This window comes from Branchiostoma lanceolatum, chromosome 1 (assembly GCF_035083965.1).
Source record: "Branchiostoma lanceolatum isolate klBraLanc5 chromosome 1, klBraLanc5.hap2, whole genome shotgun sequence".
Classification (NCBI taxonomy): domain Eukaryota; kingdom Metazoa; phylum Chordata; class Leptocardii; order Amphioxiformes; family Branchiostomatidae; genus Branchiostoma; species Branchiostoma lanceolatum.
Genome location: NC_089722.1, coordinates 26838914 through 26866583, shown reverse-complemented (window position 1 = coordinate 26866583; position 27670 = coordinate 26838914). Strand labels below are relative to the sequence as shown.

The 27670-nt window shown below is 39.7% G+C and overlaps 3 protein-coding genes across 5 annotated transcripts in view; 2 read left to right on the top strand and 1 right to left on the bottom strand.

Annotated features, from left to right (window-relative positions):
• Nucleotides 1-6617, top strand: part of LOC136445704 (serine/threonine-protein kinase Chk2-like) — a 145258-nt gene extending 138641 nt beyond the window's left edge. Inside the window, exons 12-16 of one of the 3 annotated variants that reach the window (XR_010757438.1) lie at nt 627-742; nt 1616-1701; nt 2758-2832; nt 4463-4749; nt 4980-6617. Coding sequence is in view for 2 of the 3 variants with exons in the window: in XM_066443841.1 (XP_066299938.1) it covers nt 627-742; nt 1616-1701; nt 2758-2832; nt 4463-4699 (514 nt within the window). In the remaining variant the exon portion in view is untranslated. Of the gene's footprint in view, nt 1-626; nt 743-1615; nt 1702-2757; nt 2833-4462 lie in introns of all 3 variants that reach the window. The other 2 variants (XM_066443852.1, XM_066443841.1) reach the window with 2 other exon arrangements.
• On the bottom strand, nt 5894-23440 carry LOC136445693 (kinesin-like protein KIF22). Its single transcript, XM_066443830.1, has 19 exons — nt 23268-23440; nt 22971-23138; nt 22313-22440; nt 21855-22012; nt 21256-21342; nt 20604-20662; nt 20264-20327; nt 19753-19862; nt 19381-19456; nt 19198-19242; nt 18822-18966; nt 18282-18423; nt 17662-17857; nt 14944-15121; nt 13764-13843; nt 13418-13493; nt 10091-10215; nt 7457-7516; nt 5894-7049 (listed from the first exon to the last, which is right to left on the bottom strand). Exons 1-19 carry the CDS (start codon nt 23294-23296, stop codon nt 7017-7019), a joined length of 1959 nt encoding a protein of 652 aa, XP_066299927.1. The 5' UTR covers nt 23297-23440; the 3' UTR covers nt 5894-7016.
• A 68-nt stretch (nt 23441-23508) lies between these two features.
• On the top strand, nt 23509-27331 carry LOC136445736 (PAXIP1-associated glutamate-rich protein 1A-like). Its single transcript, XM_066443874.1, has 3 exons — nt 23509-24068; nt 25096-25181; nt 25505-27331. Exons 1-3 carry the CDS (start codon nt 23797-23799, stop codon nt 25819-25821), a joined length of 675 nt encoding a protein of 224 aa, XP_066299971.1. The 5' UTR covers nt 23509-23796; the 3' UTR covers nt 25822-27331.
• Nucleotides 27332-27670: the final 339 nt, after the last annotated feature.

Genomic DNA, 27670 nt, shown 5'->3' with positions numbered 1-27670 from the left:
ACCTCAGCTAGGACGTTAAATGGAGGTTCTATGGTTGAGGAGAGCCACTCCTCAAGCATGTAAACCTACCACACTTGTCGAAAAGAGTAGGGATCCTTCCTGGTGGGATAGGATCAAATATATCTGTCCTGATATGCAGGTTGTACTCTTCAGTTCAAACCTGTGTGTTGCACAATTTTTCAGTTTACTGGGTATTCAATACAAACAAACAATTCTTCCACATGTAACACTAAATGTGAAGGGATTGATTCAGAACATATTGGACATTTACAAGGAAGCTAGACTGCATCATTGTAGTTACATGACAAGGCTGCTGCAGTACCAATTGTAATCACATGGTGGCACCTGCTGCTGCTGTTGCAGGACAAGCATCTGGTCCCTATCAATTATCACTTACACTGCTAGAACAATGCCAACTTTCACATGCGTTGTATGAAAAGCCTTGAGAACTGACTATGTGTAATGCTTGTGCAATCATTGTCATGTTATGAGAGTTATATTTCATATACATGAAGATAGAAAACTGTTTAGTATGTATTCCATGTTCATACAATGTACATGTATGTGCATCTAAATATTAGGTACTGCAGAATCTTGGTAATCATTGTCTGTTTTTTGTTCTCCAGTCTTGGCGGGTATCCTCCCTTCACAGATGAGCGGAAGGACATGAAGTTAGAAGAGCAGATCATCCGTGGTTCATACCAGCTACACGAGAAGTACTGGAGAGGCATCTCCGATGATGGTAAGTACATGTACAGTGTATGTCACAATTCGGCTTACAGTTATTGTGTTACACCCCCATTCTACTAGGGTGGCAACTTGGCTGTAAACGTGCTGCAAGTGTGACCAAAAATGTGACAGGGCATTCGACAAGTTTCAAAGATAAAAACAAATCTTTTTATGCTTTGCGTGTTTTGTTGTATTTTCAGTCATACTTTCATACACATTTTGCATGACATACCAACTGCAAAGTCAAGGGTTACACAAATCCAATTTCGGTCGCAGCGCAATTGCCATTCAGTGGAATCCTTTACTGATCATGAGGGACACGTTTATGATCAATTCACATCAGATTCTTTAAAGCCAGTAACTTGACATATGTTTTCAAAAGGGTTTGGATTTTAATAGAAAGCATATTGTAAAGTTTAAGTGCATTTGATTTTGTTTTGTATCGTGAAAAATTGGATAACAATAATTTTATTGATTTGATTTAACAGTGTTTCTAGATGAAAATTAGACGATGCCAATAGGGTACAAAGGATGGACTGAACAGGGCATTCAAACGTTCTCTGGGGCAAAACATGGGTCAGACATAGAGTGCATCCTAACATTCTAAGAGCACCAGTCATTGTTTGTTGTTGTTGTTGACTTGTTGTACATGTACATGTACACCCTAGTAAGCCTTCTTTGCAAGAAAGTTCATTTAAATTTTGATATAATGGTGTATATTAGTTTGTACAATATGGGCTAAAAAGTCTCTAATTATGTGTTTTTTGGATGATACGTGTACATTTAGGCCTGATTGAAAAGCCCATGCACAGGACTTTGTATCTATTTGCCCAGTCAAAGAAATTTCCTTGTACAGTAAGATTTGTATTATAAATGTGTATCTCAGCCAAAGACCTCATCAAAAAGCTGCTGACAGTTGATCCCAAGAAGAGATTCACCGTGACTCAGGCACTCAACCACCCATGGCTCAAGGTGGGGAAAGGATAGTCATTTTTAATCATTTTCTAACGAAGACGCCGTTCACACCCAAAAAAACGGATCCAATTAAACATTTATCCCGATAGAATTAAACCGATCACGATTGATTTTTGCGTTCACACTGCTCTTCGCCAAGTGGATTAAAGTATGCCGTGATTCGAGTCCAATTGAAGCACGCTGCGTTTCACAGAGGTATACTATGTGACGCTTGTTAAAGGTCATAGATTGAGGTTAAAGATTGACGGCATCGCCTCGCCACAAAATGGCGGGAGTCCAACAATTTTTGATGATTTTGTATCTCTGGAGAATGTTCTGTAGCAGTGGAAGGGAATGCAATCGGCGAGCTATGATCGCGAGAATTAAGGCGTGAACGACAAAGGCTTTAAAATTTGTATATTGCCCTAGCTGTAGTACAGGTAATGAACGCGGCAAGAGTTGTAGACAGGACAATCTGGAAGCGTTTTCGGCTGGTTCCGAATGTTGTCCCAACATTCGGAACCAGCCGAAATCTCCGGCGATCCAATCGTGGTTTGCGTTCACACTCGATATTCGATAGGATTGGATTGGATTGGATTAATCTTCCAAAAAAAACGGGAGGTGGATTCAACCAGATTGAACCCAAACCAGGAAAAATCAATCGCGATTGGAGCGTTCACACTGCAAAAATCAATTGCTATCGAAATCAATTCTATCGGAGTGAATATGTTTAATCCGATTCAATTTTTTTAGTGCGAACGGGGTCTTAGAGTATAGAATAAGTTACATGGAATGTTTGCATGTGTTTTCCCAATACCAATGTAGGTATTGTCTGATCGACATTTGTACAAGTCATGTACATGAACATGTGTATGTATGCCTTATGAACGGCTGCAGTGAATGATTGTAATGATGGACAAACTTCTGGAGTTTTTTTACTTCATAAACAGCACAGAATAAAATTATGTAAAACATATACAATGTAGGTTTAATAACTCCAAGGAGATCCACATGTTGTATAGTATTACATATACAATAGACGTTATGTTAATCAGTTCTTGTTATCAATTCTAGGACCAGGAAATGACAGCCAAGGCAAACAAACTGATGTTCCCTGCAGCTGCAGGAATGCCTCCACCGCTTTCCGCCGTATGTTTCTTTCTTCTGATCATTAGTGTCAATCTTTAAGTATTGTCACATATTACTAGGGGTAAAAAATACTTAAAGAGTAGATGATTTTACAATTTAGATATAGATCTTGGTTCATGAGTCATAAAATTTTCCATGATGGTTTTAAGAAAAAATATGTATTTTTGTCTGTACATGATGAGAGAGGCTGCTGGTTATTGATGTAGGCCAAACTGTATATTCATTTCATGGATGACATCGATTTACCTATCAATTTTTGCCAGATTTTTTAAAAAAAGGGAAGTATGCCTCTCAGAACTACAGGCAAATATTTGCAACATTGAAGTAACTGACATGTATCTCATGAAAAACACACACAGGATTTAATGTTTGTTTACGATGATCTACTGTTCAATTATTTCTAGAACCTTCATGAATTTCTGTACTCACTGGCATCTTTTTCCCATCATTTTTATTTCGTTTGATATGCATCAACGTCGGGGTGTCACAAGGTTGTTATCCTTGCAATCAAGTCAGTGTGGCTTTAAAGTGGGAGTCGGTGTACCTTCCAATTGCATACCCTTTTCTCACCGAGTCACAGGAAATATCAAACCTTCAGCAAGTTGCAAACTAGACCCCATCTGTATGCAATGCCCTCCAACAACATGATGGTATCAGCCACTCCGGCAGGCAGCCTGGAATTAGAGGCTTGGAAATGAAATGAAAGGGCCTTCTTGGACTTTGAGGAATAACATGAGCTTGAAAATTGATTGATACGGAATTTGATCTCAAGCAGCTGGAATCTTACCATCTGAAAGGAACGCGGTAACAAGCACGGCTGGATTTCAAGTTACTGATTGGCCATGGGGTTAAAAGGAAAGGAGTGCAGAAAGTTTTTTAGACGTTGTACATAGATGTGTACTTGGTTACGAGTCACTAAGTCACTTGTCTGCAGAAGAGACCAATGGCCTAAGAAAACAAGGTGCCCTTGAAGTTATTGCTTGAGTGCAGATTGTCCAAATGGTATAATCCATTCTCTGGCAGTCCAGTCTGATGAGGTAATACATGATACTGTAGAGACAATAGTTATTAGAGAGTCTTGGACTTTTGTGAAAAGCTCAATAATTTTAAATTAGAATTCTGAAAATATTATATGATATCAGCTATGATTCTGAGTTTTGATATGGCCTTGAGATCCATTTTGCTTTATACATCATGTTACATTCCCATGCTGACAAGAACATACATGTGCATGTAGGTCCAACCATCCAACTGTTTTGATTGGACTGTACTAGTATAATACTTAAGGCCAGTCAAACCTTGCCTAAAAAAGGACAATGGGCAAAAGCGATAATGATTGATTAAAAAAATATGCCTGGCAAGAATACCATCATGATAACATTTCCTGGTTATCTTACATTCACTATTATATACATCCTTTTCTGGCAAACAACTTTCCTAAACAAAGAGTAAATTAAAGTATTACTAAGTTGAATTTCCGGATGAAAGATGATGATGAGGGATGATGAATTTCAAAAAAGTGGGGTAGCCAGAAATCATCCCAAAAATTTGCATACCATATATCATTAACTGATTGTAACTGTTGTTGCTTGACCTGCAAATGTAAAGCTGCTTGTTGTTGTTTTCACAGGCAAGCAGAAAGAGGCCCCACCCTGGCCAGGAGGAAGGCCACGACCCCAGGACCCCCTCCCCCAGCACCCCGACCCTTTCCACCCCTCCACCGCCAAAGCGCCGGGTAGGCGACGAAAGCTCTAGTAGTGGGAGCGGATCATCCACATCTACATCCGCCATGTCCGTGGACTCGACGTCCTTGTCGCACACCGGAGTCTCTGACGGTGTGCAAGAAATGATCTTGTGCAAGAAATAGATTGGGTGGCAAGATGTCTAAATACGAAGTCACTAGGCCACAACTTTTGAGTAATAGATTTTTCCTTATTTGCATGTCTACTGCTCTGTCTTCAGATACTTGTAGTTACAGGGTAGAATACACTCTGCAGGAAATGTTTGTACCAATGCACTTAATAGTCTGATGCTGTCTTTTTCTATCTAGGGTGTATGATCCAGTAGTTGGACCTGACTTAAGTGTTTCTGAAAAATTAAAAGTAAGACTGTGTTGTTTTCGTCTCTCCCTCTTACTTGCTACCTAGGTTAGACCAAGGGACCAGCGGCTTATGGAGGTACACTTGTAAAGGCCTGCCAACAATAACAACCATCCATCAGTCAACAGATCAGCAGACTCAGGGCCATAGACAGGGAACTTCCCTCCAACCTCATCATCTTCTGCCAGCATGCATGGCGGAGACTCTATCCTTTTCCTCTGCAACACTGCCAATGTCAATGATTTTAGCCATCTCTCAATCTGTGCTTCCAAAAAATTCATGCATATGCTTTGGTAGAGATACATGTACATGTAGATTGCTACACCGCTTTCCTGTAGGGCTGAACCATTTTACTTGGACGGAATCGCAAAATGAGAAAAAACTTTGCAGTCTGTTCTTCTTCTGGTAATTTATCCGTTTAACTGCAGCTGAGCTCTCTAGCTCTCTGTACTTGCACTCTGGTTACTTCTTTACAATCTGGCTATATAAGAAAGCATTACCCCTTGCACTTGTGTGGTGTAAGTTTCCATATTGATGTGGTAGACACCAACTTCTGACTCCTAGCAGCTCCCATAGAGCCATGAAGGTCATTGCAAAGGGTGCACTCTATCGAAAACATGGGCACATCATCACCTTGGTGATGGATTGTGAATGGAGAGCTCACGGCAAAAGTGGCAACTTGTTGAGAGGGAGCGGGGCTTTAATGTTTTTCATCTGAAAGGCGGAATAGATGGTGCAAGGACGTGTTTATGATGTTGGGAGGGGGGTCAATGTCCTTGAGCTGAGAGAAATACTGTATACAAACGGGGCTTTAATGTTTCTGCCTCATCTGAGAGGTGGAATAAATTGTGCCAGGACTTGTTTATGATGTAGGAAGGGGGGTGTTATTGAGCCGAGTAGGAATAGTGGCTGAAATATTGTATAGAAGTACTTAGGATAGCAAATCAAAGACACAGGCAATGTTTGAAATGTTAGCTTCTTGTATAATGGGATAAATATCTGACTACATGTACTTGCAAAGAGACATTCCTATACACATGTAGTTTCTAGGTATCTACATTGTATTATGCCACAAATACATAGAAAATTACTTCTACAAGCACTCTGGAACTGTACAGTATATACAATGAGATGAAAGATTCACATTGGGAAACAGGCATACTATCATGTGCCATCCTTAGCAGTAAATATCTTAATACGATGGTATAACATTACTTAAAATGGAAACGTCTTTAAAGTTAGTCTTTGACATGAGCTAACTTTGAGAAGTATGATACTGTCAAAGGAAAGGATTCTGAATGAAATATCGTATGGTGTATAACTATTGTTCCATTTTAGAAGTAGATGTTGTAGACCTGTTATAGCACTATTAGCTTATTGCCAATAACCCAATGTTGCTCACAGAAAATGATAGACTAAGTGTAGCACTTTTATTAGACAAAGTATACCACAATCATGATAAATTATGCCCCAACACTGCTACACTATTTGCCATCAAATATTAACTTGGATTGTACGAACGTTGTAGGAAGTTACACACAGTGATCACTAAAATGTTTTATGAAAGTATGAAATATATAGAATACTCTGTATCTATGAACTAGCAGCTACATTTTATTTTGTATGATCTTAACGTTACCTAGTACTTAACCAGTGCAGAGCGAAATAAACTGTGAAAGCTGCCAACCAGTTGACTTCTTTGGCTCTTTAATGGCACATTCAGACTACATGTATGTGTACAGTGTACATGACTGGAATCTTTATCACATAAATCATATGTGTAATGCATAATGTAATCCACAATCTGCCATGCAACCAAATGTGTACCGAGGAAGGTACATGACTATGTACCAAGGAAGGTACATGACTTATGTATATAAATGTACTATACATAATACATGTATATCAAATCAACCTAATTGGTTAGATGTGAGTCATATATCACCATTTTGACTACATCCCACACAAAAACTTCAGGATGATTTTGATATTTTCGTAGCCAACTACATTTCGTACAAAAGAATAATCTTATGATCCTCCTTCAAGTCTCATTTTTCTTCCTTGTTTCTGTGCTGTCATCTGAAGTCAGGATGTCAAGCCAAAGCACTGAAGATTTCCCTGTAGAAAACGGGGAGATGGAAAATAATGTCTCTTCATTTTATGTTTTTACATCAAACTGTCATCTCCCTGTTATGCCATTCAATGACAGGCTGAGCAATGAATGTACGATCATTAATATAATAAACAATAGGGAAAGTTATGGAAATATCATAAAAGGAAATTTAAGGGCTTATTGTTTGGTTTTAAGTTGCTTTGCATTATATTACTTTATATTGTTATTTTGGATAAGGGTCTGTTTTGGATCACCATAGGCTCACACTGGATTAAAAGAGAGTACTTGGCAATGCAAAGAACTCAAATAAAAGACTTGGGAGTTATTGTTGGACATCCAAGAATATTATATTAAATACAAGTGGGTTAGACCAAGAAACAATAAATATATAATTATGGTTTTGATTACTCACCTTGATAATAGTGTCCACTGTCTTGCTAGGTAGGCCAGGGATTGTTTTCAAGTCTTCAACCTGAAACAGTTTATGGCTTTTGTTTAAACAGTTATTTATCATTTTGACAACATTGATAAGTTGACTAATAAAGATCATGTTAAACCTGAATAGAAATATAGATGAATTGATCAGGCTTAACATTATTATAAAAAAAACTGTGTTGAGAAACAGATATCTTGAATTCCGTTCCAAAAATGACAGGCAGTTTTAATCACAACAGCTTATTAACCATGATCCCAAATAATGATAGATGAGCACTGGACACATTTCAGTCTGTTTGATGACATCCTGTTGGTCATACTTCATATACAGGACATACTTATTATACAACCTTCATTAACATTAATCCACCAGGGTACATAAATCCATCACTTTGAAAAACTGTTTGAAAGATCTCTTGGTATGCACAGTTTACATAATTATACAGGAGTGCATTATACTGACCCAGTGGGGGACGTTGGGTTAAAGATCTGTTTGGATGCATCTTCTCTGGGTGGTGAAATTATGTACCCTGGTGTAATTTTGTTAGTAGATGTTATATGAGTCAGCTATTATTCCTCATCAGCATCAGCTTAACCATCCTAAAATAATGATATTAGATGAGCACTGGACACATTCAAGTTTGTTTGATTGACATCTTGCTGGTCCTATTTCATACAGGACATAATCATATACACGAGTCAGCTATAATTCTTCCGAGGCACTGGTGCTGATGTATTTATAGCTGCTGACCCAGATAGCCATAACCCTGGTCCGAGAGGTCCCTGCTTGGACTGACCGCCATCAGCTGGTCATTAGCAGCGGCGGTCAGTGATTGGTACAGACCGCCCGTGGCGCAGTGCTTCATTACTGTTTACACTGCCTGTGGCCGATATTCCATCCAGTCCTGTCAGACTCTCTCAGGATTTAACTGACCCAATCTCCGGACCAGCGGGCCCCATTAGGGACAGCTAGGCAGTGTTTATAAGTGGACACTTCGTTAAAGAATCCGGCCGTGATGTGACATCTCACTAGAGTAGAAGTTGCAGACTACCCCATAGTCCTGAGAACTTAAGGGGCTGTGCACATACACGTAACACCAGGTACTGCATGCATGTTACAGGTGTTTACGTGTTGGTGTCTGTCCTGGGAACTTAAGCTAGGGGCTGTGCTCCTACATGTAAGATCAGGTACAGGTACAGTTGTTTACATGTACATGTACATGTAGGTATCGGACCTGTACCTGAACACTTTGACAAAATAGCCAATCCTGTGGTTTTCATCATTTGAAGTTCATGACGGAAACAATAGACATAACTTATATTTGGACTTTTCGTATCTCATGCAAAGAACCTACCATTGCGAGAGGATCTCAAATGAAATTTGTTACTGATTTCTAATGCCCATACTCCAGGGTTATGTACCAGAAACAATGCTACATATCCTGTGCCCAAACACTCGCTGAAAAATACATCCCAGAACACAGTAAATAATTTAGAAAAGCTTTTAAAAGTTTTGCAAATGGTTTAAAACATCCACATTTCTACCAAGAGAGTAATTAATGCAATAGGTTTTTTACATTTTACCTTTGGTAGCACACGGGGGGGGGGGGGGATTCTGGGGGGAAACACATGCATACTATTACTAGACTACTCAGTTATAAAATTGCAAACCTCGTGGTTGTATACTACTCAATGACACAGTCTAGCTGATTAATGACCATCTGATCCCCAGTCTGTTCAACACAGATGGCGTGTCAGCACTTATCACAGTCAGCAGTGCAGAACTCAAGTCTTTAAAAGTTTGATGAAACCATTAGGGATTTCTTAGATGCCGAAAATCAGTGCTGAACCTCCTTGTATGATTCTTCAGACCGTGACTAATTGTGACTGCCTAGCCGTCTCTAATAGCACTGTGTGCTCAGTGGTTTGGAAAGTGGGTCTAGTTGTAATTGATCTTTTACCAATGTTTATCTATTGCAAGGGACCTTCTCTAATCTAAAGCTTGGAATTTCTTCCCACAAATCTCTGTGCCACTTTTTAGTTTCATTGTTATGATTAGCATGAGAATCTAGAATTCCTTTGTAAATCTCTAAAAACACCTCTACAATTAGATTCTACCCTGTCCAACTGTTGAATTGTCATACTTATATTTGAAGAATGCTTGTTTTGTATACTTGTTTTGTAGACAATTTTTCTAAGTCTCTTCTACTTGCAGCTGTTGATTGAATTGCTACAACTTTACAACTAAAGGCAATCAGTGCTGGAGGCTTTTACAAGCCTTTCGCGATTTCTCCCGCGCCGATAAGGTTCCAACATACTACATACATGTAACAGTCACTGTAAATAACTCCAGTCTTAGACATTGTTAATGTTTTTAAACAAGCTCATGAAGACTTAGTAAATACTGTAAATGTATTTAAGTTTGCATGGTTTTTATTTCGCGGAAGGGAGAAAATGGAATGTTCGCAGTGGTTTTAAGGTCACGTTTGAAACAATACCAGTGCTACATAGGTGGGCAAAACGTTTCGAGGTGGTTTTAAGAAACCGTAAACATAAAATCACTGCAAAGATTTCTGCATTTACAGTAGTATGTCTATTAGAGTTATGATACCTGTTTGAAGGGACCGTTCATTTGCCACCAGCCCAGGATGAGTCTGGCCCTCTTGTCTCCAACACACTGTAGGGACGTCAACTTCTTCAGCTTACCGCTGTTCAACACCTCCAGCACACCAGCAGCTGCGGAAATTCAACATGCATGAAATATCAACAGTGAAACTACAATCCAGCTGCAGTGTGTTACATCAGAGATTTACCGTTTGAAGTAATAGTAGTTGATTGTGACAATGATGTATGACTAAGCCTTTGCAGCTACAAACGTTAATGATAATAGCAAAGCTCAATCTTGTAGGATTTTGCTTGACTAAAGCCTAATGATCTATCACATTGGGATTATCAAACACTGGGGTAACTCTAGGGCAGTGCATCATTCATACATAATTTTTTATGTCATACCTGGGCTTGGATAACGGTTGAATATACGTGCATCAACATTTACATTCAGAAACATTGTGTTCTTGTCTAATACCATGCCTCATTCACAATGTCATAAGCTATACACTAACTGTTGATAAAGGTTATACATCCAGGTAATAAGCTATGCCAACTGACAGTTACTCAAGCATGCAAATGGATACAATTTTGAAACAGATGTTTTAGACTAAAGGGAAGAACTGGAGAACCAGATTTTATACCAAAAGCAAATTGATATATTGAAGATAAACTCTGATATACATTAACTGAAATAAGATAAAAACTTCCATGATTTATTTAAGAACTGGTCTGGAATAACACAAAGGTCTTAGAAGCCATTGTTGCTGAAAGCTGTACCAGAAGACATACGTTTGCTTGCAGGAAGTCATTCCTTTTCAAAGGGACTTGGCTCAGAAATTCAATTTACGGTGTGACATTGTGTTCAGGCCCCTGGTAAGGCATCGCTAATTTATATCCTTGGTTCTCTAAAAAACTGAAAATTTAGCAAGACAAGACATCATGAAAGCAGAGTCTGTGAGGAAAACTTGAATCTGACTATCAAATTTCACGTCCTAAACCCACCTAAGGTACAAACCTGGCCCTAAAGCTAAAGCTCGTTTTTTTCCAGTTTAGCAATATTTTTTTTATCTGAGAACCAAACAATTGAATTGGTGTGTCCTAAGTTCTTCTCAGATGTGTGCAATGATGATGCCAAAGGCCAGCCATCCTGGCCAATAAACAATGGCTTTGTTTGGGGCTGAAGAAAGGCTTTGTGACATCTAGCCTGCAGAGCTGTCTATCTATCATGTGATGCCAATGCCCTTGCAGGCTGTCACAGAGAGAACACAACAAGTGGTGAATAGCAAGGTATGGGGTGGGAGGGTGTTGTTTTTACTGCCTATAAGAGATAGAAATGTGTCTGAAGGGTCAACTTTTGACTGCTTTCCCTCCCTCATCCTTAATCGGTAGTTCAACTGAAGATAACCATTCAGGCTTTAAAGTGCAAGTCTTACATGCAAGACTTACTGAAACCTGGAACTAATTGTAAGTCTGTTGTAAGGCAAGTTTGGGAAGAAATGAAGACCGAATAGAGCCTAGTGCATGTACATAAATAGAGTTACTGTAGTGTAATTAAAGCAGTGCAGGTTAGCTGCAGTTACAACTTTATCTGTGCAGCTCCAATTTTATCTGCACTAACCTGCATCTGCAGGTAGTAATCCAAGCCCTAATGGTGCATATATATACCATGACAGATTAAGATTGCAGCGACCTTCTCTCCAGATCTTCTCTGACAGATGAATGTAGAGGAACATAAATAAGGCAAAGTCAAGGCTGTTTACCACCTGGTGGTCTGACTGATCTGCCATCCACATGTCAAGCTTGATGGATCTAATCTAGTTACGAAGAGCAAAGAGATACTCAGTTTGTGACTGTTTTAACTTTTGAGAATACTACTAACCAAAGTAACATTACAAATGATGCTGACAAAGTTTCGTATGTCATGTATGCAGACACACACACACACACACACACACACACACACAGAAACACACACACACACAGAAACACACACACACACAAACAGAAACACACAATGAATTGAAGATAGACATACTGGTATTAATATTAAGTCTTTAGTCATTCCATTTTGTATGTTATATTATCTTACAATTGGGACTAATTTGTAGGGTTTTACAAAATTATACATGTCAGCATTTTCGTTTTCAAAAATTAACAAAGAGATAAATAAAAGGTGATTAAAAGATGAAATTGAAGGAAGAAAATTAATACTTTTTCAACTTAATAAGTAAAGGGTGAAGAAATTAAGCGAATGACATACATGCAAAGACTTTTGAATGTCCAACGATATTTTTAATCAACATGCTACACAATTTTGCAATTATCAACTACCCTCACCTCTACCCTATCTAGGAACAAAAATGTCGATATCAGACTTTTCCAATTTCCTATACTAGGACCTGCCTTGATCTTTTTCATGAATAAATCATACTATAATCAATAAATGTGATCAAACATTAGCATGTTGTAAGACAAGTGCATAGTCAGCAGGCTATCAAGTGTGGTCGTATGGGAGTTGACATATAAGAGCAGACAGTCTTTTGAAAAGATTGTATGTCAAATTTGTAGTATGGATTGTGTCTAAACCTCCAAACACAGACGTAGCAAAACAATGTAATTCATAGAAGCATAAGAGACAGTCGCAAATGGGAGGTATTATTATAGTTACATTGCTGGCACCTAAAAAGTTATTAGGGCTTTTACGCAACAAATTGTTGGGCCAGGGGGATTTAGACATTTCTGATGAGCAGTAAGGAATGGAAGGAAATGTAATTGACTGAATTTCTGCAAAATGATTGAACACAGATTAACTTATATTCTAAATGATTGACAGCGAGGCTATTCCATTCAGGAAAATTGGTTGTCAGGTAGATTTTTTTCAGGAGGAAAAAAGATGAGAAAGTAAATATGTTATGAAAAGCAGCATTCCCGGCAGACTCAACTGTAGAGGGCAGGGCGTTCATTGTGGAGGGGAAAAACCAAAGAAGTAAGCGTAGGCTATAGAGGCATGAGAAATCTAGGTTTGGGCATACCTCCCTGAGACAGCCAACTTTCTAAATCTGAAGTCATTATGCTTTTTCCTGCATTTTCAGAGGCAAATTTTAACTCAAAACGCACCATGTAGATCATATTCATGAACCTTGGGCACATTTTTTGAAGTTGAGATAATGATGACGCTGAAAAAAATGTACATGATGCCATGGACACAGCTTAAAGCATCCACCACAAAAAAGGAATGCTCAAAGATGACTGGCAGGAACACTGCTTGAAAGTTTACTAGTATAATTTATCACTCAAAACTGCGGTGTAGTCTATTGTGTGTACTCACCATGTTTCTCCTGTAGCTCTGGATTTTTCTCCAATTGCCACTTGCCTTCTTCCTTAATGGCTCTCTTAGTTTTCACCTGTTAGAAACCATAACAAACATGATTACATCTATAAGGTAAAGCCAACAACAACACACAGTTGTTTGGCATCAAGTTGTATCAGACCGGGGCTCTGTCCAGCTCTAAATTTCCATCCATCCTCTCAGCTTGATAAAAACCTTTAAATTTCAACCCTGAAAAGCTATATCACACATTTTGAAGGGCAAATTTCAACCCTGAAAAGCTGCATCACACATTTGAAGGGATAAATTTCAAATGACTTCATTTTGAGTTTGAGGAAGTTCTTACCGTGTCTTTGGGTTTGATGATCCTGACAAACTGAACATCAGGTGACTCCTTGTCAAAATTCAGTGGTTTCAGTGGGCCACCTAAAAACAGCAGGGGATAGTATGTCAACAACAACAATAGATGCATGCTATGAAAAAAAGATTTTTTATCACTTCAAGCACCTTTGTCAATAATCCTCATACCATTCCGTAATCATAGTACTCTTATATGTGTACAGGGTGCGAAATACTTTTTTGAGCCAGGTTGACCATGTTGCAACCTAGGGCAAAGGCTAGCTATAGGTTGCACATCCAAATTTCAGCAATTCAGGTTGCTCCAGCAACATTCCCTGATTTCTTCGAATCAAGCTCGTATGTAGCGTATAATACTACTAATATTTCAAAATATAAATTAGATAGTAATCCCATTGATCTAACAACATCTTGTTTAGCCGAGGGCAGTGTGTTTTCGTCTTTTTCAGCTCAGCTTCAACGATCTATGAAGGGTTTGGATGGTTTAAAACGAAAAAGTGTTGATTTTTTTATTTCAATTGAAGATTTACCGAATTTTATGAGAGTGACACTGTGTTTTTGTGAGCTTCCAGGGCTCTGATTGAGATCTTTGGCTCAAAATATAAGGTTGCACACTGCGCTACCTGGGTTTGGAATTAACTTGCACCAACCGAAATCTTGTTGCACTGTGCAACGTGCAACCAGGTATTTCGCGCCCTGGTGTAGTAACAACACAAATAACTGTCTAGTACATTCTACATAATCATATTCTATTTGTCAAGCAATGTACTGGTAGTGTTACAATAGAACACAAATCAGCACCATGGACAGAACCAGTTAACATCAGAGAATCAAGCGCATACCTGTATGCTGAAGAGTTATTCATAAAAACACACATTACAGTCTACATGTGTTCTATTTGTCATGCAGCGTAGTGTCACAACAGGAAACAAATCAATACCATGGACAGAACCAGGTAATGCTACAAACATGCATTCAAAAGTTATATCTATCCGGGATAAACAACACTTTCACTTGGGCAACCTAACGCTTTAAGGCTTGAATGGTCACTTATTGGTAAAACAATTTCCTTTGTTGTGATAAAGGTAACAAAAGAGAAAGTATGTGAGACAAGAATGATAAAAGTAACACAAGCTAAATTTTCTGAGAAAACAACATCTTAATTTTACCTTGCACAGGTGAGACCACAGCCTTGGGTTTCATACTTTCAGCAGCTTTCTTCCTGCGGATAAAAGAGGTGCTGTACTTGAACAGGACATCGCTGGTCAGCGTCTGAGACAGCGGCTGCTCGTTCTCTTTTGCTGTCTCCACAACAACCTTTTGCTGTTCCTGCTGTTCCTTTAATTCCTGAAAGGGAGAAAGATGCATATTTGAATTTTCAGAATGATGGCTGATACAAGTACATTACCGACCTTACAAATGAAATGAAAACTTGACAGTTAAAATTTTGATACTTTCATACTTAATCTGTTCTTAACGGTTTCAAATGTTTGACAATAACTAAATAAATGCTTGTGACTGCTATATCTTGCAAAGTATTGTATTTGTTTCCGCAGTAGTAAATTCAAAAGCAACATTAAATGGTTTATTTACAATTACGTGCACCTTTTCTGCACTTCAGGGAAAGATTAGGTCCAAGATGGTCCAAATCCTCTTTTTGATTTGTAATGCTCTCTTCCCCAATTGTTCCATAATAGTACTACACATCCTGCATAATTGAACTACTGGTACTGTTTCTAATGAGTCTAGTTCTACGCTGCCATTTGAAACTTTAACAGTTTTCTAGAACATGTGCTCCTGCCCCCCTCCCCCATTCACCCAAGGTCGTTAGGTCGTGAAACACAATAAAGCATCTAGAGTGATTATCCACTGGTAATATAAATGTAGTTAAAGAAAGTCATCAGCTGGCACGAAAGGAAACCTAAGTACAATCTAAATCTCTCTTTTTTTAGCTGTAGAAAGACATCATGGCCCTGTCAGTGTTATATCTTTACATGAAAACGTTTATCTTCATTGAATGATCCCCTAGTTTAAGTGGGCGCTCTTGTTATTGATCTTATTGGAGTAGCTAAAGCCCATGTAATACTGTAAGCCCTCTAAGTGCACATTCTCTCCGTGGAAGGCTTGGACACTGGCCACGAGAGGGTTGAATTAAGGGCAATCCGATGAGTTGGCGGATAATTGGATTTCAAGTCATTCCTGCCCACCATTAGGTAAGAGAAGCCAGGTTTGGAATTAGTTTATTGTGAGAACCAAGCCCAAGAAATGGGCCTATTATTTTTCCAACATAGAACTTAACAGTATTTTAGTCATCCTATTCCTTCCCTAGGGTATCTAACTTTTGTTGGAGAGGTACAAAGGTGCATGTGGTGGATAGAGGGATGCATAAGCGGATTACAGCCCTCTGCCCTTATATCCTCAAAAATGCTAAGGGACCTTCACCTTTTTTCAAAGCCGTCCTACATTGTTTGTACTCACTAAGCTTAAGAAACCAAGCAACAATCCAGCCAAGAAACCTCATTGGTCGAGGTTAAAAGTCTGAAGAGAAGAACTTCAATTTTTATGAAAAAAGCTTGACATATCAACCCCCAGGCTTGTTCTCCATACCTAGACTTGTACGAGGCTTGTATGCTGACAGGAACAAAGAATTGTACATTCCCGTGACCTCTATGAAGAAACAAATATGACCTCTATTTCAATGTTACTAAGATTCGACAAAGCGCACAGCTTTGTGAATAAAACATGTGTTTTCAATATTCGGCATTAGGACATTGACCGAGCATGCGCCTGTAACAATGCCCTTCAGCGGGTGTCACATCAAATGATCTTGCTCCTTTCTAAGCCCGAGCTCAAGTGTACGCTTTTGTCCGTTAAGTGGCCTCGTGAGTAAATCCGCAAATGTGGGATAATGGATCGTGCTTCGATCATTAAGGAAAGTCAGCAAAAGCGGGGACGTCGACTGCTCGATGTCTACCCAGCCAAGGTCAAAGTCAGGATGGTGCCTGGTGTGACCTCTGTGCTTCCGCAGTATTATGGGATCAGACGCTGACGCATTAAAGTTTGATGACTGACTCTGATTCTTGAGGAGAATGGGCTGTATCCGCAGCCCAAGCAAGATCGCACGTGGTTCCACTGCACTTTCCATCAGAGATAGTGAAAGTGTAGGATAAAGCCCACTCAAAACTATGGTTCACAATACTTACCAGGGCTTTTTCTGAAGAGGGGAACAAGGGTGCAGCGCCCCAAGCCCTGACCATGTGCCCCCTTACCCTGGGAAGCAGGTCCTCTGCTGACAAGTATAAAATTCTGATTGACCAGGGATGCTTGTAATTAAAGTAGCTACTAGTATGTCAAATTTGGCCCCTCAGGAAGCATTAGAATTCCTAATTTTAACTTAACATTCTTTAAAGATCCACACGGTAGACTCCTTTTGGAGGTCTTAGAGTGACTGGTTTTAATACCCAAGCTAGTTTTAGGATACTCTAAGCCACATGTCAAACTCAAAGCCCTGACTTCTGCACACAAACACACACGCACACACATACATACATACAAACACAACATCTCTTACTGTATGTCATAATAATTGCAACTTCTCAACAAACAGACAGTCTCTTATGTTTAAACGGTGACAGGACCCACTTACTTAAGTCAGCTAATTTATCTTTGACCTATGTGGTCCTGGTTTGACCTTTGCTGCAGATGAGTGATGAATCACATGTTTCATGAAAACAAGTGGTTCCCCTGCAGTACCAAAGAAAGCTGCCAGGAGTTTAAAATCTATTCCTTTCTACGATAGGTCAAGATATGACCAAGTACCAAACTTCTTGACTAAATTGGCTGGCAGTCACCCATGTGCTACTACTGGTAATAGGATAATAACTCACCCGGAGTTGTTTTCTGCTGTCCTCCAGTTTCTGCAGCAGTACCTCGCGGCTCTGTCCGGGAGTGCCGCAGACCGATGCTCGGTTACGCGCCGTCAGGACAGACTCGCGTCGCATTCGTGCCAAGATGGCGGTCTCCAGCTTCTCCAGGCGATCAACCATGCTGGTTTCAAACTTGTCCTGCCTTCTCAGCAAGGGGCTGCTCAAGACAAATTTAAACATATTTAGGTCTCTTATATTTTGTACTTTTGACAAAACTAAGTTGCTTATAAAAAAAATGTAAAACATGGCTTGTTTTGATTGGACTTACTAATAGCTTGTATATCATTTCTTTACAAAAATCTCTTTTGGCTAATTCGTATAGATATTAAACTTGCAATTACTACCGGTAATGTTACCATTTTTTGTATCAGTCAGAAATTGATACCGGTCAGCAATTTGAATAGACGAAATGTATAAAACAAGTTGCCAGTGCACCTGTTATTCAAAATGAAAAGTTAACAGTTGTACAGAATATCCTCTATCTTCAAATGGCTGAACACATAAAGCCCTATCCTCATGCTACCTACATTTGTACTAGTAGTATAAATTCCCTCATGACAAGAATGGTATAGTCCACACACCTGAGGAAAGGTGCTGGGGGTTTGGCAGGGGTCTGTACCACTGCAGGTGTGGTGGGAGTGCAGGGTTCCTCTATCCTCACCCTCTTGTTCCCTGCATCTGTAGCAGAATCAGCTGGCCTCTTCAGCACCTCACGAGGTCTCACTGTTTTATGTGACAAGGATTAACAAAACCGTTACCATACATGCAGTTTTATTTAGTGTCACTAGAAGGAGCTTTTGCCATGTTGCTGTTACACTATTGCCAATGAACCATTCATGTGTATGTTGGGGCAACGAATTCAGCAAATGTCCATACCAAGTTTAGATGATCATGTACTAAAATGGCCTGCGTTTTTTTATAACACAATTGGTCTGAATTTTTCTATATGCTTCATTACATTACGTAAGAGATTCATTAATATAGGTTTGATTATACAAATTTGGTAAAACATATTTCCTGTAATGTGGAAGCTTTTCTGCACATCATCTACATGTACAAAATGTTTGATTTCACTATAAGGGAAGTTTCATAGCTTAATACTGAAAACCACATGTCTTTACCCATGCTTTCCCTTGTGAATGGCCTGTTGACAATCTGCTTGGACTTGGCCGCAAAGTTGAGTGTGGTGTAGGTATCAGTGTAGAAGGACTCCTCTGGCGCAAGGTTCACAATCATACAGGCATGGCTCGTTCCACCAACAGAGTCCTGGGGAAAGACAAATGCTCAAAGTTAGCCCAACTGTACATAATTTCATAATGATTTAATGAAGAGTTTAACCAATAGGAAAATGGATTTGTGCTAAGCTTTTTTTGATTGGTAAGTTTTGTAGTAAGGGGCCTTGGGATTGGTACACTCTACAATGTAGTGCTTCAGTGCCTCCAGAACCTGAGCTAAATTAATCATTTGCAGATCAACCTAAGCGTCAAACGGACTTACCTGAAGCAGACGTGTCAGCTTGCTGTCACGGTACGGGATTCGAGCCTGGAAAAAACATAGAAATATGCCTAAATTGAAACACTGCCAAAGAAATTAGGGGTGTTTCAACCCATTCTAGATAGATCATGGAGTGCATTGATACTGTACAACTTCAGATGAAAAGGTTGCAGCGCTGCCCCCTACCTGTCCTGAATTTAGTGCATCTACCACCTGCCCTAGCACAAACAGTGATGTGTTGATAGCTCCGCTCTCCTTCAACCTGAAATGGACACATGGCATTAGTCAAATAATACAGTAGCGAGCAACACTTATGCCTGTAAAATATGTTCATTAGCAGTAAGACTAATAAAATACAATATACAAGCAAACATTACGCACTTGCCCACCAATAAATACTGATTCCCAAAAAAATATACTTTTCTGTTTCCAAATATCAGTCTTATCTTCTAAATCCAAAACAATAACATCAAGAAGTGTAAAACTTTTGAATGCTGTTACAATGATGGCCACCACTCCCACAACAGCTGTTACAATAATCATCACCACTCCCCATACCTGATGCCCTGGTTGCCAGTCTTGCGGTTGTCCTCTGACCCCGCCAGATCAATCAGGTACAGTTTACCTGTCAGCTGTCTGTAGGGTTGCACCTGCTGTGTCTTTACCACCTGGAAAACAAACCACAACAGTTGTTGACAAACACAATAAACATGAATCTGAATGTATTGTTTCATGTTACTAAGAAAAAATATCTCAAAATTCTGTACCTGCATCTGCATGGTGGTGTAAAAAAACACATTTAAATCGTAACACAACAGCTCAATTAAATTGATACTGAATGATAAAAGGTTTGTATGAAAATAAGATGTACTTGACAGCAGTAACAGGTACTTTTAGTAATTTTTTTGGTATAGCATAACTAAGTAAACCCAAAACACACAAGACCAGACTGATAGGGTTGAACCATTCACATCGGGATGAACCCCTACCCTTATTAATAACTTTGGTGAGAACAAAGTGCTCGGGTGTGCTAACCATTTAAGGCAACACAATTTAAGTGAAAAGTTACCTTCAGCAGTAGTATGGAGTGGCTTCTGCTGGATCTACTGTTCAGCTTTGTAGATGCTGTCGTCCTAGACAAAGAAAGGAAAGAAAACACATGCTAATCTGACCACGAGAACTCGGAGTTCGGGCTCTTTACCCAGAAATTTTCACAAGTAAACATGTACAGGTCTGGGACTGGACCTAAACAAACTTGACAAATTACCAATCTGCAACTCTTATTTTCTCGAAGCCGATCTTACTTGCTTGTTTCCATTGTTCATTTCAGATCCCCAGATTATGTTAACCTCAAAGTCAAGGTTATTTAGCCTTATACATGTACAACCATGAGTCTTTGGTACACTTACCTGTTCTGGCTGGCAGGCACAAAATGTTTCTCAAACTGTTGGAAGTCAGTGATGGTTTTCTGTAAGAAGACAGGTTTGTCATCAGTAATACATGTACTGCTGGTACAAATGTATGTATAAGGAAATTGTGATGTTGATGATTATGGTAGTAGTAGTCCACTGTTTTCTGCTGCTGCAGTAGTAGGTACTTTCAATTGGTACTTTGATCAAACATGTGTTCTCAATGCAATACAGTTATTACAAGAGCTTTGGAGACTATCATGTTGAAGAGGATTTTGACAAGTTAGAAGTGCTTGTATTCGGATCACAACCTGGATTCTACCTTATTCTAGCTTTAGTCCGCTCCTACGATTGCTTCCGCCCGCAGAATAGTTAAGCATCTGTGCCTAATCAAACACTTGTCCCCTACATTTGTATGTCACTACTCATCTATTTTAGGTATGGATATTTCTCAGAAGCAGTGTAACACTAACGTTAACTGGCTGGGATCAAACTTCAGAACGCCTGTTTGATCCCCATGACCATGCCATTACAGACTATTCTGTGTGGCTGTGATCAGAGAATCAGAGTGGAGCTAAAATAGGATGGATTCCATGATGGACAGACCAGGCAGAAGTTTCAAGAATTCGATGTAAGAATTCAATGTCAGTACCTCAGACAACCCTGGAATGAAGATATTCCTCTCTCTGTCTTCACGTATCTGTAGATCATGGTTCTTTGTCTCAAGGAGGTCATACACCTGTCAAAGATAAGGAGTATGAAATAAAAGCTGTATTGATTTGTACATGCACCACAGTCCTATAGTTTTTACAGCTTACCATTAATTGTACCAGTCTGCACTGTTGCATTGGTGCCCAAAGATGCTAGTAGAGCTCGAAAGATTATGTTTTTTTTCGAATCGTGATGGTTGTACTGACACAGTAATGTCAACTCCATAACCTTTCTATTTGAAAAAAAATGTATTTCAAATTAATCAGATTTCTGTGACCTTCAAGAAAAAGAAGTCTAGGTCATGGGTACTGTAAATTTTGAAATTTCTGTGCCTTTTAAGTTTACCGTTCTTGTGGTGACCTCTTGTCACAAACTCTGCATATGCTCTATTTTTCATTGTGTTGCTACTACGGTATTACATCAACCAGGAACTCTAGTCTACTAGTAGAGATGAGCAATGGCAAACTCATTGGTCTTCTCTGTGCCATGAAATCTGTAATTTTTAACTGCTTTGGCCTGGAATCTACAAATACAATTTACCCTTTCCTGGTAAATCTCCAGGTAGGAGATACCGATGGTGTACGTCCACTCTCCATCTCCAGCCCCTCTCTCCTTGGCAACAGCGTTCAGCACACCGAGTACGCTCCGAGGGATGACACCCGGATCCTCAGAGGTTCCCACCATGGTGTGGGTCTTCCCTGGATGTTGAGAATGAGAGCAATTGGTTGCCAAAATGTTCACTTAGAACTTGTCTGTTTTCTGTAACCGGTTATTCATAGTACAAAGCCTGAGTGTGTTCTTTCAGCTGGCCAATCTAGTTTCTCAAAACTTTTATTTCTGCAAGAATTTTCTCAGATTGCAGGTGGGTTTTCCCAGCTTTCATCGTGTGATGAAGCCTGGGGATATATAATGTGTATTGTGCTTGGATGTCATGCTTTTCTACAGTACACTGACTTGCAAATTACAATAGTACATAAGTACACTCAATAACAACTTACCTGCTCCTGTTGGTCCATAGGCAAACACGCTTGCGTTCTGACCGTGCAGTGTGTGTTCCAGAAGGTTCTGGACAGAGGACTTGAATACCTTGTCCTGATTGGTGTCTTCATCATAAAATGCATCAAATCTGCAATGAAACAAAGAGTTTAAGTCTTGAATTCCAGTGGCCGATATATGTAGTATTTTATAATGCATGGGACCGGCCCTGAGTTCGTCCCTTTTTTTAGTCATACCACTAAAGTAACATCAGAATCTTTGACGTATAGTGTTGAAAATAAATTATTTCTAACACTGTATGGCAAAGATTACTAGACAGTACATAATACATATAATTTGAGGAAAGTAAAGTGGCAACCTCATGATATGGCACAGTACCGTACTTGAGGTATGTCCTGTTGCACAGCTAGCAAAATATGGTCCCTTTTTGCCTCTTGACTTGATGCCTTTTAAGATAATTCTATTTTTGGCAGATTATGTTTCATTATTTTTCTGATTTTTGTTTTGTCCCAAATCTATTAAAATTATAATATCATGATCCCCTTTCCGACCCCTTTTTCCTTACTAGTAGCAGTGACTGCAGTTGCAGGGCTTTTCTTATGAATAAACTGCGAGAAAGAGAATCATATTCATAATCAACTGGGGTGTTATAGAACCTACTCATATTTGAGAGATTCCTGGTCGTTTCTCCAGTTGCAGATCTCGAGTGCCTTCTCCCCGAGCCCCCGCACTGTACTTCCCTTCTCCTGCTGATCTTTGTCCAGGAAGGGCCTGAGTCTCACGGCGACCCTCACCGGCACTGGGCCTCCATTCCTGGCGATCACAGGCCTGCAAGAAACAAGCACACGTATTTGTATCATGGGGAGAAATAATTTGCAACGAATAATATAGTCGTTCTGATCGAATTAACGATCGAGCAAGGTCTACGTCGTCTCTTGGTATGAAACTGTATCTCACCTGTGGCGATGGAATCCTGGAGTCGTCATACCTCTTCAATAAAGCTTCTAAACTATGATCGCAGCTAATGAAGGTCAAATAAACCACGATCTCGCCACAAAAACAAGTTGTGTACGAAAAAGATTGAATCCTTGATTGAATTTGGAGCGTCTGTTTCATCAACCAATCAGCGATCAGAACAGGGCTCTCGTTAATTCACGTTGACATCAAATCTCGCGAGAAGATCTTCATCTCCCCTTGCGCAAGCGCAACATTTTGCCGCCATTTTGTGATTTAAAGACGAACCGACCTATTCTGTGGGTTTATTTCGCGAAAAACAGCACATTTAGCAAAGTTGGTAACGATTGCTTCGTTGCGTAGGACAAGTGTACCCGTTAGAAGGTAATCTGAAGAAAACTAGCTAGCCTTTCGCCTGGTAGACTGAAATTTCCGCTTATTTGGGTGAGTGAGTTTGGGGGCATGCCCCCCTCCCACAGCCAAAAATAAATAATTTTCAGCAATATTTTTACGTTCTTAACACGAAATCGTGATGTCTGAGGACGACGATTTTGACATCCCGGCCAGTGACGATGAGCTGGCGGCCTCAGAGAGCTGGGACGCCGAGCACAAGAACTACGTCAGCTGGGAACCACCGCCTGCAGACATCGCGTCTTTGTACGAGAGGTTAGAAAAGGACGGAGTTATCGAGCTCCAAATGAAGTGTCTTCCAAGGAGAGCACCCACTCCAAAGCCGGAAGAGCCGGAAACTAAGGGAGACGATAAGGAGGAGGAGGAAAAACCCGAAGAGACGCCAAGCAAAAAGTATATTTACAATGATTGTTTTTTTTACAATGTATTATGTGATGTTAAAACTAAAATTTATGAATCCTTCACCCTCTTGTAACTTTATGAATGTGATGTGCGTGTAACGTGTTACAAATATGTATACAAAATTATGATGGTTATGAAATGTGAGTAAAGTCTGCCATCGGATAAAATACACTGTACTAAATATTTTAGTAATAGTTTAGGATTTTCATAAGATGGTGACCAATGCTGTGCCCTTGAAACTCTTAACACATCACTTCACTCAGGTACCTAACTTCAGTTAGGAATATCACATCAGTCTCAGATGGTTTGTAAAGCCATGTGTTTTAGGAGAGGCACACCTCAAGTATGCTTAGAACCCAGGTGCACCTCAGTCCTCACTTATAAGCTAGTTCGGAGTTGCTACTACGCATGTGCAGTGTCAACGGTGAAGGCCCCCGGCTCGTAAACAGTGCTCGCCTGGACATTGTCTAGATTTGCATAACAACGCCCAGACTGTCTTTGTTCACGTCTCGGGGGCCTTCACCTTTGACACTGCACATGCGTAGTAACAACTCCGAACTAGCTTATTGATTAGAGTGGGGGTCAGCCTCATTGGACATTGGCCAAAAGCCTATCCCTGTTACGGGACTACCTATATGTAGTTGGACAGCATTGTTTCAAATCAAAACAGTGAATAGATGATATCTAATACCCTTTGCATCACCATCACCATAGCTACATGCACAAGCCCCATGGGCATCTCTCTCAAATGTGTTTCCAACCCAGACTGCAGATGCATAACAAAACCTTGTTTAGTCAAAGTTGTAACCTTGTTTTATATGGAAAAACATTGTAAATCCATCTACACATGTTTCAAGAAGAGAGCAGACACATGTTAACTACATGTAGAGATAGAACATAGCATAGCCTAATTATTACTCCCTTGTATCCAACTTACTGCCTTTGGCCCGGATGGGTCATGAATATGCGTGAAACTTTTTGTCATTGTCATTTATTTTTCTCAACCTTCCCAATTCAGGCCAGCTGTTCCCTCCTTTGACTTTGACGAGTTCACCATGGAGACGACACCTGCCAAGACATTCACACCAACAAGGAGAACCCCAGGTCAGTCTTAGGACAGTACAGGTGTAAAATTTGTTTGAAGTTGAAGCTTATTTACATTTTATACAACTGAGCATATATGACTTGCAACATAGTCGTAGATATCTAGAATTTTTCATTTCTCAGATTGCTTAAGTGGAACTGACAAAATGAATGACTGTTACTTTCAGAAAAGAAACTTTGCAAAAGCTTCACCTCTTTGATAAGAAAGATGATAATGACGATGAACATCAAAATAATATTTTATGACTACTACCACATTCAACTTACTGTTGTCATGGTTGTTATTTTAACACATCTTTGCTTTACCATCAATTGCTCCACAGGAAGTAGGCCAACGCCAAGAAGCGGTCAGCGTAGGGTGGCACGAATGGACAACATCATGTCCTCCATCATGAGACACCGCAGGCAAGAACCCGACCACACGCCGGTCAAACCATCCACCAGTAAAGACTCCGAGAAAAAAACTGATAACACTGAAGGGAAAGGAAGTAAAAGAGAAGAACAGAAAGAAGATGAAGGAAAAGAGGGAGAGAAAGAAGCACCCCCAGTTGTTAGCACTGAGAATGTAAAGCAGGAGCCTGTGGAGACACCCCCCACACCACAGAGGCCTCCCAGTAGGACCAGATCTAGAAGAACTTAACCACATGTGGAGTGACGACCTGCTCTTCACCATTCAAGCGCTATTATGTGACAGCAGTGGGCATACAAATGTAAAATCACCATCTTTTTCATGGACCATTCAATATCAAGGTTGGTAAATATATATGTAATCACATATGCCTAACCAGTAGATTAGTAGATGAGAACTTGTCATAAAGCATGTGGATATTTCTCACCAAAACGCAAAGCTTTGTCGTCATAAACATGGAATTTATGAATAAAGATATGTCCATGAGAGACCTTTTCAGCAGAAGGAGTGCTGGTGTAATAAATTTGTGGCCTGTGTGAAGGAGCATAACATGGACAGTGGCAAGAGTTTTTTTATATTCCTAAGTTTGTTTGTCACCTGTCTTGTTAGTACATGTATTACACATTTCTGGTGTCAAGACTCCTAATTGTGGAAAGGATACAATTTAAAGGAACTTGACGATTCCACAGTAAGGGCAATAGGAGCGAGGTGTTTACTGTGTTTAAGATTCACGATTGGCATACAGTGCATTTCTGAACTAATGTTCCAGAGTATGATGATACACTGGAGATGGCACCTGGAATAATTGAAGATTTGCAGTGGTTTGCATTGTTACTGTATTAATATGTTGAAGAGTGATAACCTTTGATTGTCTCTGATGTGTTATTATTATATTTTGGGTGCACAGAGGGAAAACATGGCTTTAGAAGACAAGGTTTCAGTTGTCTCTAACAATGTAAGATTGTAACCAAATGGGTACTACCCTCGCTATACAATTAGATATTCAATAGCTGTCTTTTAAATGGCGAGAATTTCTGAAGGCTGGAGGGTCAGGATCATGTCTTGGTACGATGAGTTTTACGGATTGAATACAGGCAGATCCTCTCAGCCCTCTGCTTTTATGATGTCCTCTTGCTAACTTGTCTGAGAAGTACAGAACCAAGGAAATAGATTTGTGTGGCCTAATCCAGTGCAGCCACATCTCCATGTATGCCACCTTGCCCTTGGGGAATTCCATCAATAGTTGAAGCTGCCAAATGTGGGAATCACACACCCTTGTAAGGGAGAATCAATGCATCTAGCTCTCAATGCGCTACCTGCGCCAGCGAGTAATAGGCCACCTGTTGTCACACATCCTTCTTTCTGAACCATAACGAACGCAGACTCCATTACTGAGCATCTCAGAGGACCTTTCACAACATAAGGCTACATCTAATATCTCTCTAGGTCCCCAAGGTACCAATTTATGTGTTGCATAAGCGAATTTAGCCTTGAACCCTACTAAAAATGTCAGAGAGGTATGACCTGAGACATCATTATGAAGACATAGGTGGAAATTTTTGTGATTTTGCCAAGTTTGTGCCTTTTTCACACTCACTAACTATCTGGTTTATTGTCTGGTGTTCCCTGCCTTGTGAGGGTTAGACGTGCTTGCATTTTAGATGAAGAGATTTGATGGCAGATTGCCGACTACATGTATTTCTGTCCTTTGGGCCGTCACAGTAAATGTTGGTGTCATTGAGTTTGCTTTTTATGACTTCTAGTACTGATCTGCATACATAAACACTATACTAACCACATCCTCTTTTGATATAGGCTTCATGGGACTTACATGACCCATAAGCTCTGTGCTTTTTGTTACGGATGTGGAGATGAAATGTAAAAATCAATGTTGAAAAGATTTTCACACTTCATGAATATGGCAACTTTCCAGAGCAAGATAAACTTTGAGTGCGTTTTTCCCTTTAGGGCTATTTACAGTGACATAAAACAGCTTGAACAAGCAATTTCATTTTCATGAGAGAAGGCTTACAGCAAATCTTTCAAATAACAGTCTCAAAGGGAGTGATATAGGTGTACA

Excerpts from the sequence above, each read along its gene's own strand:
- LOC136445693 (XM_066443830.1), bottom strand. The coding sequence starts at position 23,296 with ATGACGACTCCAGGATTCCATCGCCACAG. Across the intron at positions 13,494-13,763 it reads TCATCAAACCCAAAGACACG|GTGAAAACTAAGAGAGCCAT; the intron begins GTAAGAACTTCC and ends GGTTTCTAACAG. Across the intron at positions 10,216-13,417 it reads AGAGCTACAGGAGAAACATG|CTGCTGGTGTGCTGGAGGTG; the intron begins GTGAGTACACAC and ends GAATTTCCGCAG.
- LOC136445736 (XM_066443874.1), top strand. The coding sequence starts at position 23,797 with ATGTCTGAGGACGACGATTTTGACATCCCGGCCAGTGACGATGAGCTG. Across the intron at positions 24,069-25,095 it reads GAAGAGACGCCAAGCAAAAA|GCCAGCTGTTCCCTCCTTTG; the intron begins GTATATTTACAA and ends TTCCCAATTCAG. Across the intron at positions 25,182-25,504 it reads ACCAACAAGGAGAACCCCAG|GAAGTAGGCCAACGCCAAGA; the intron begins GTCAGTCTTAGG and ends ATTGCTCCACAG.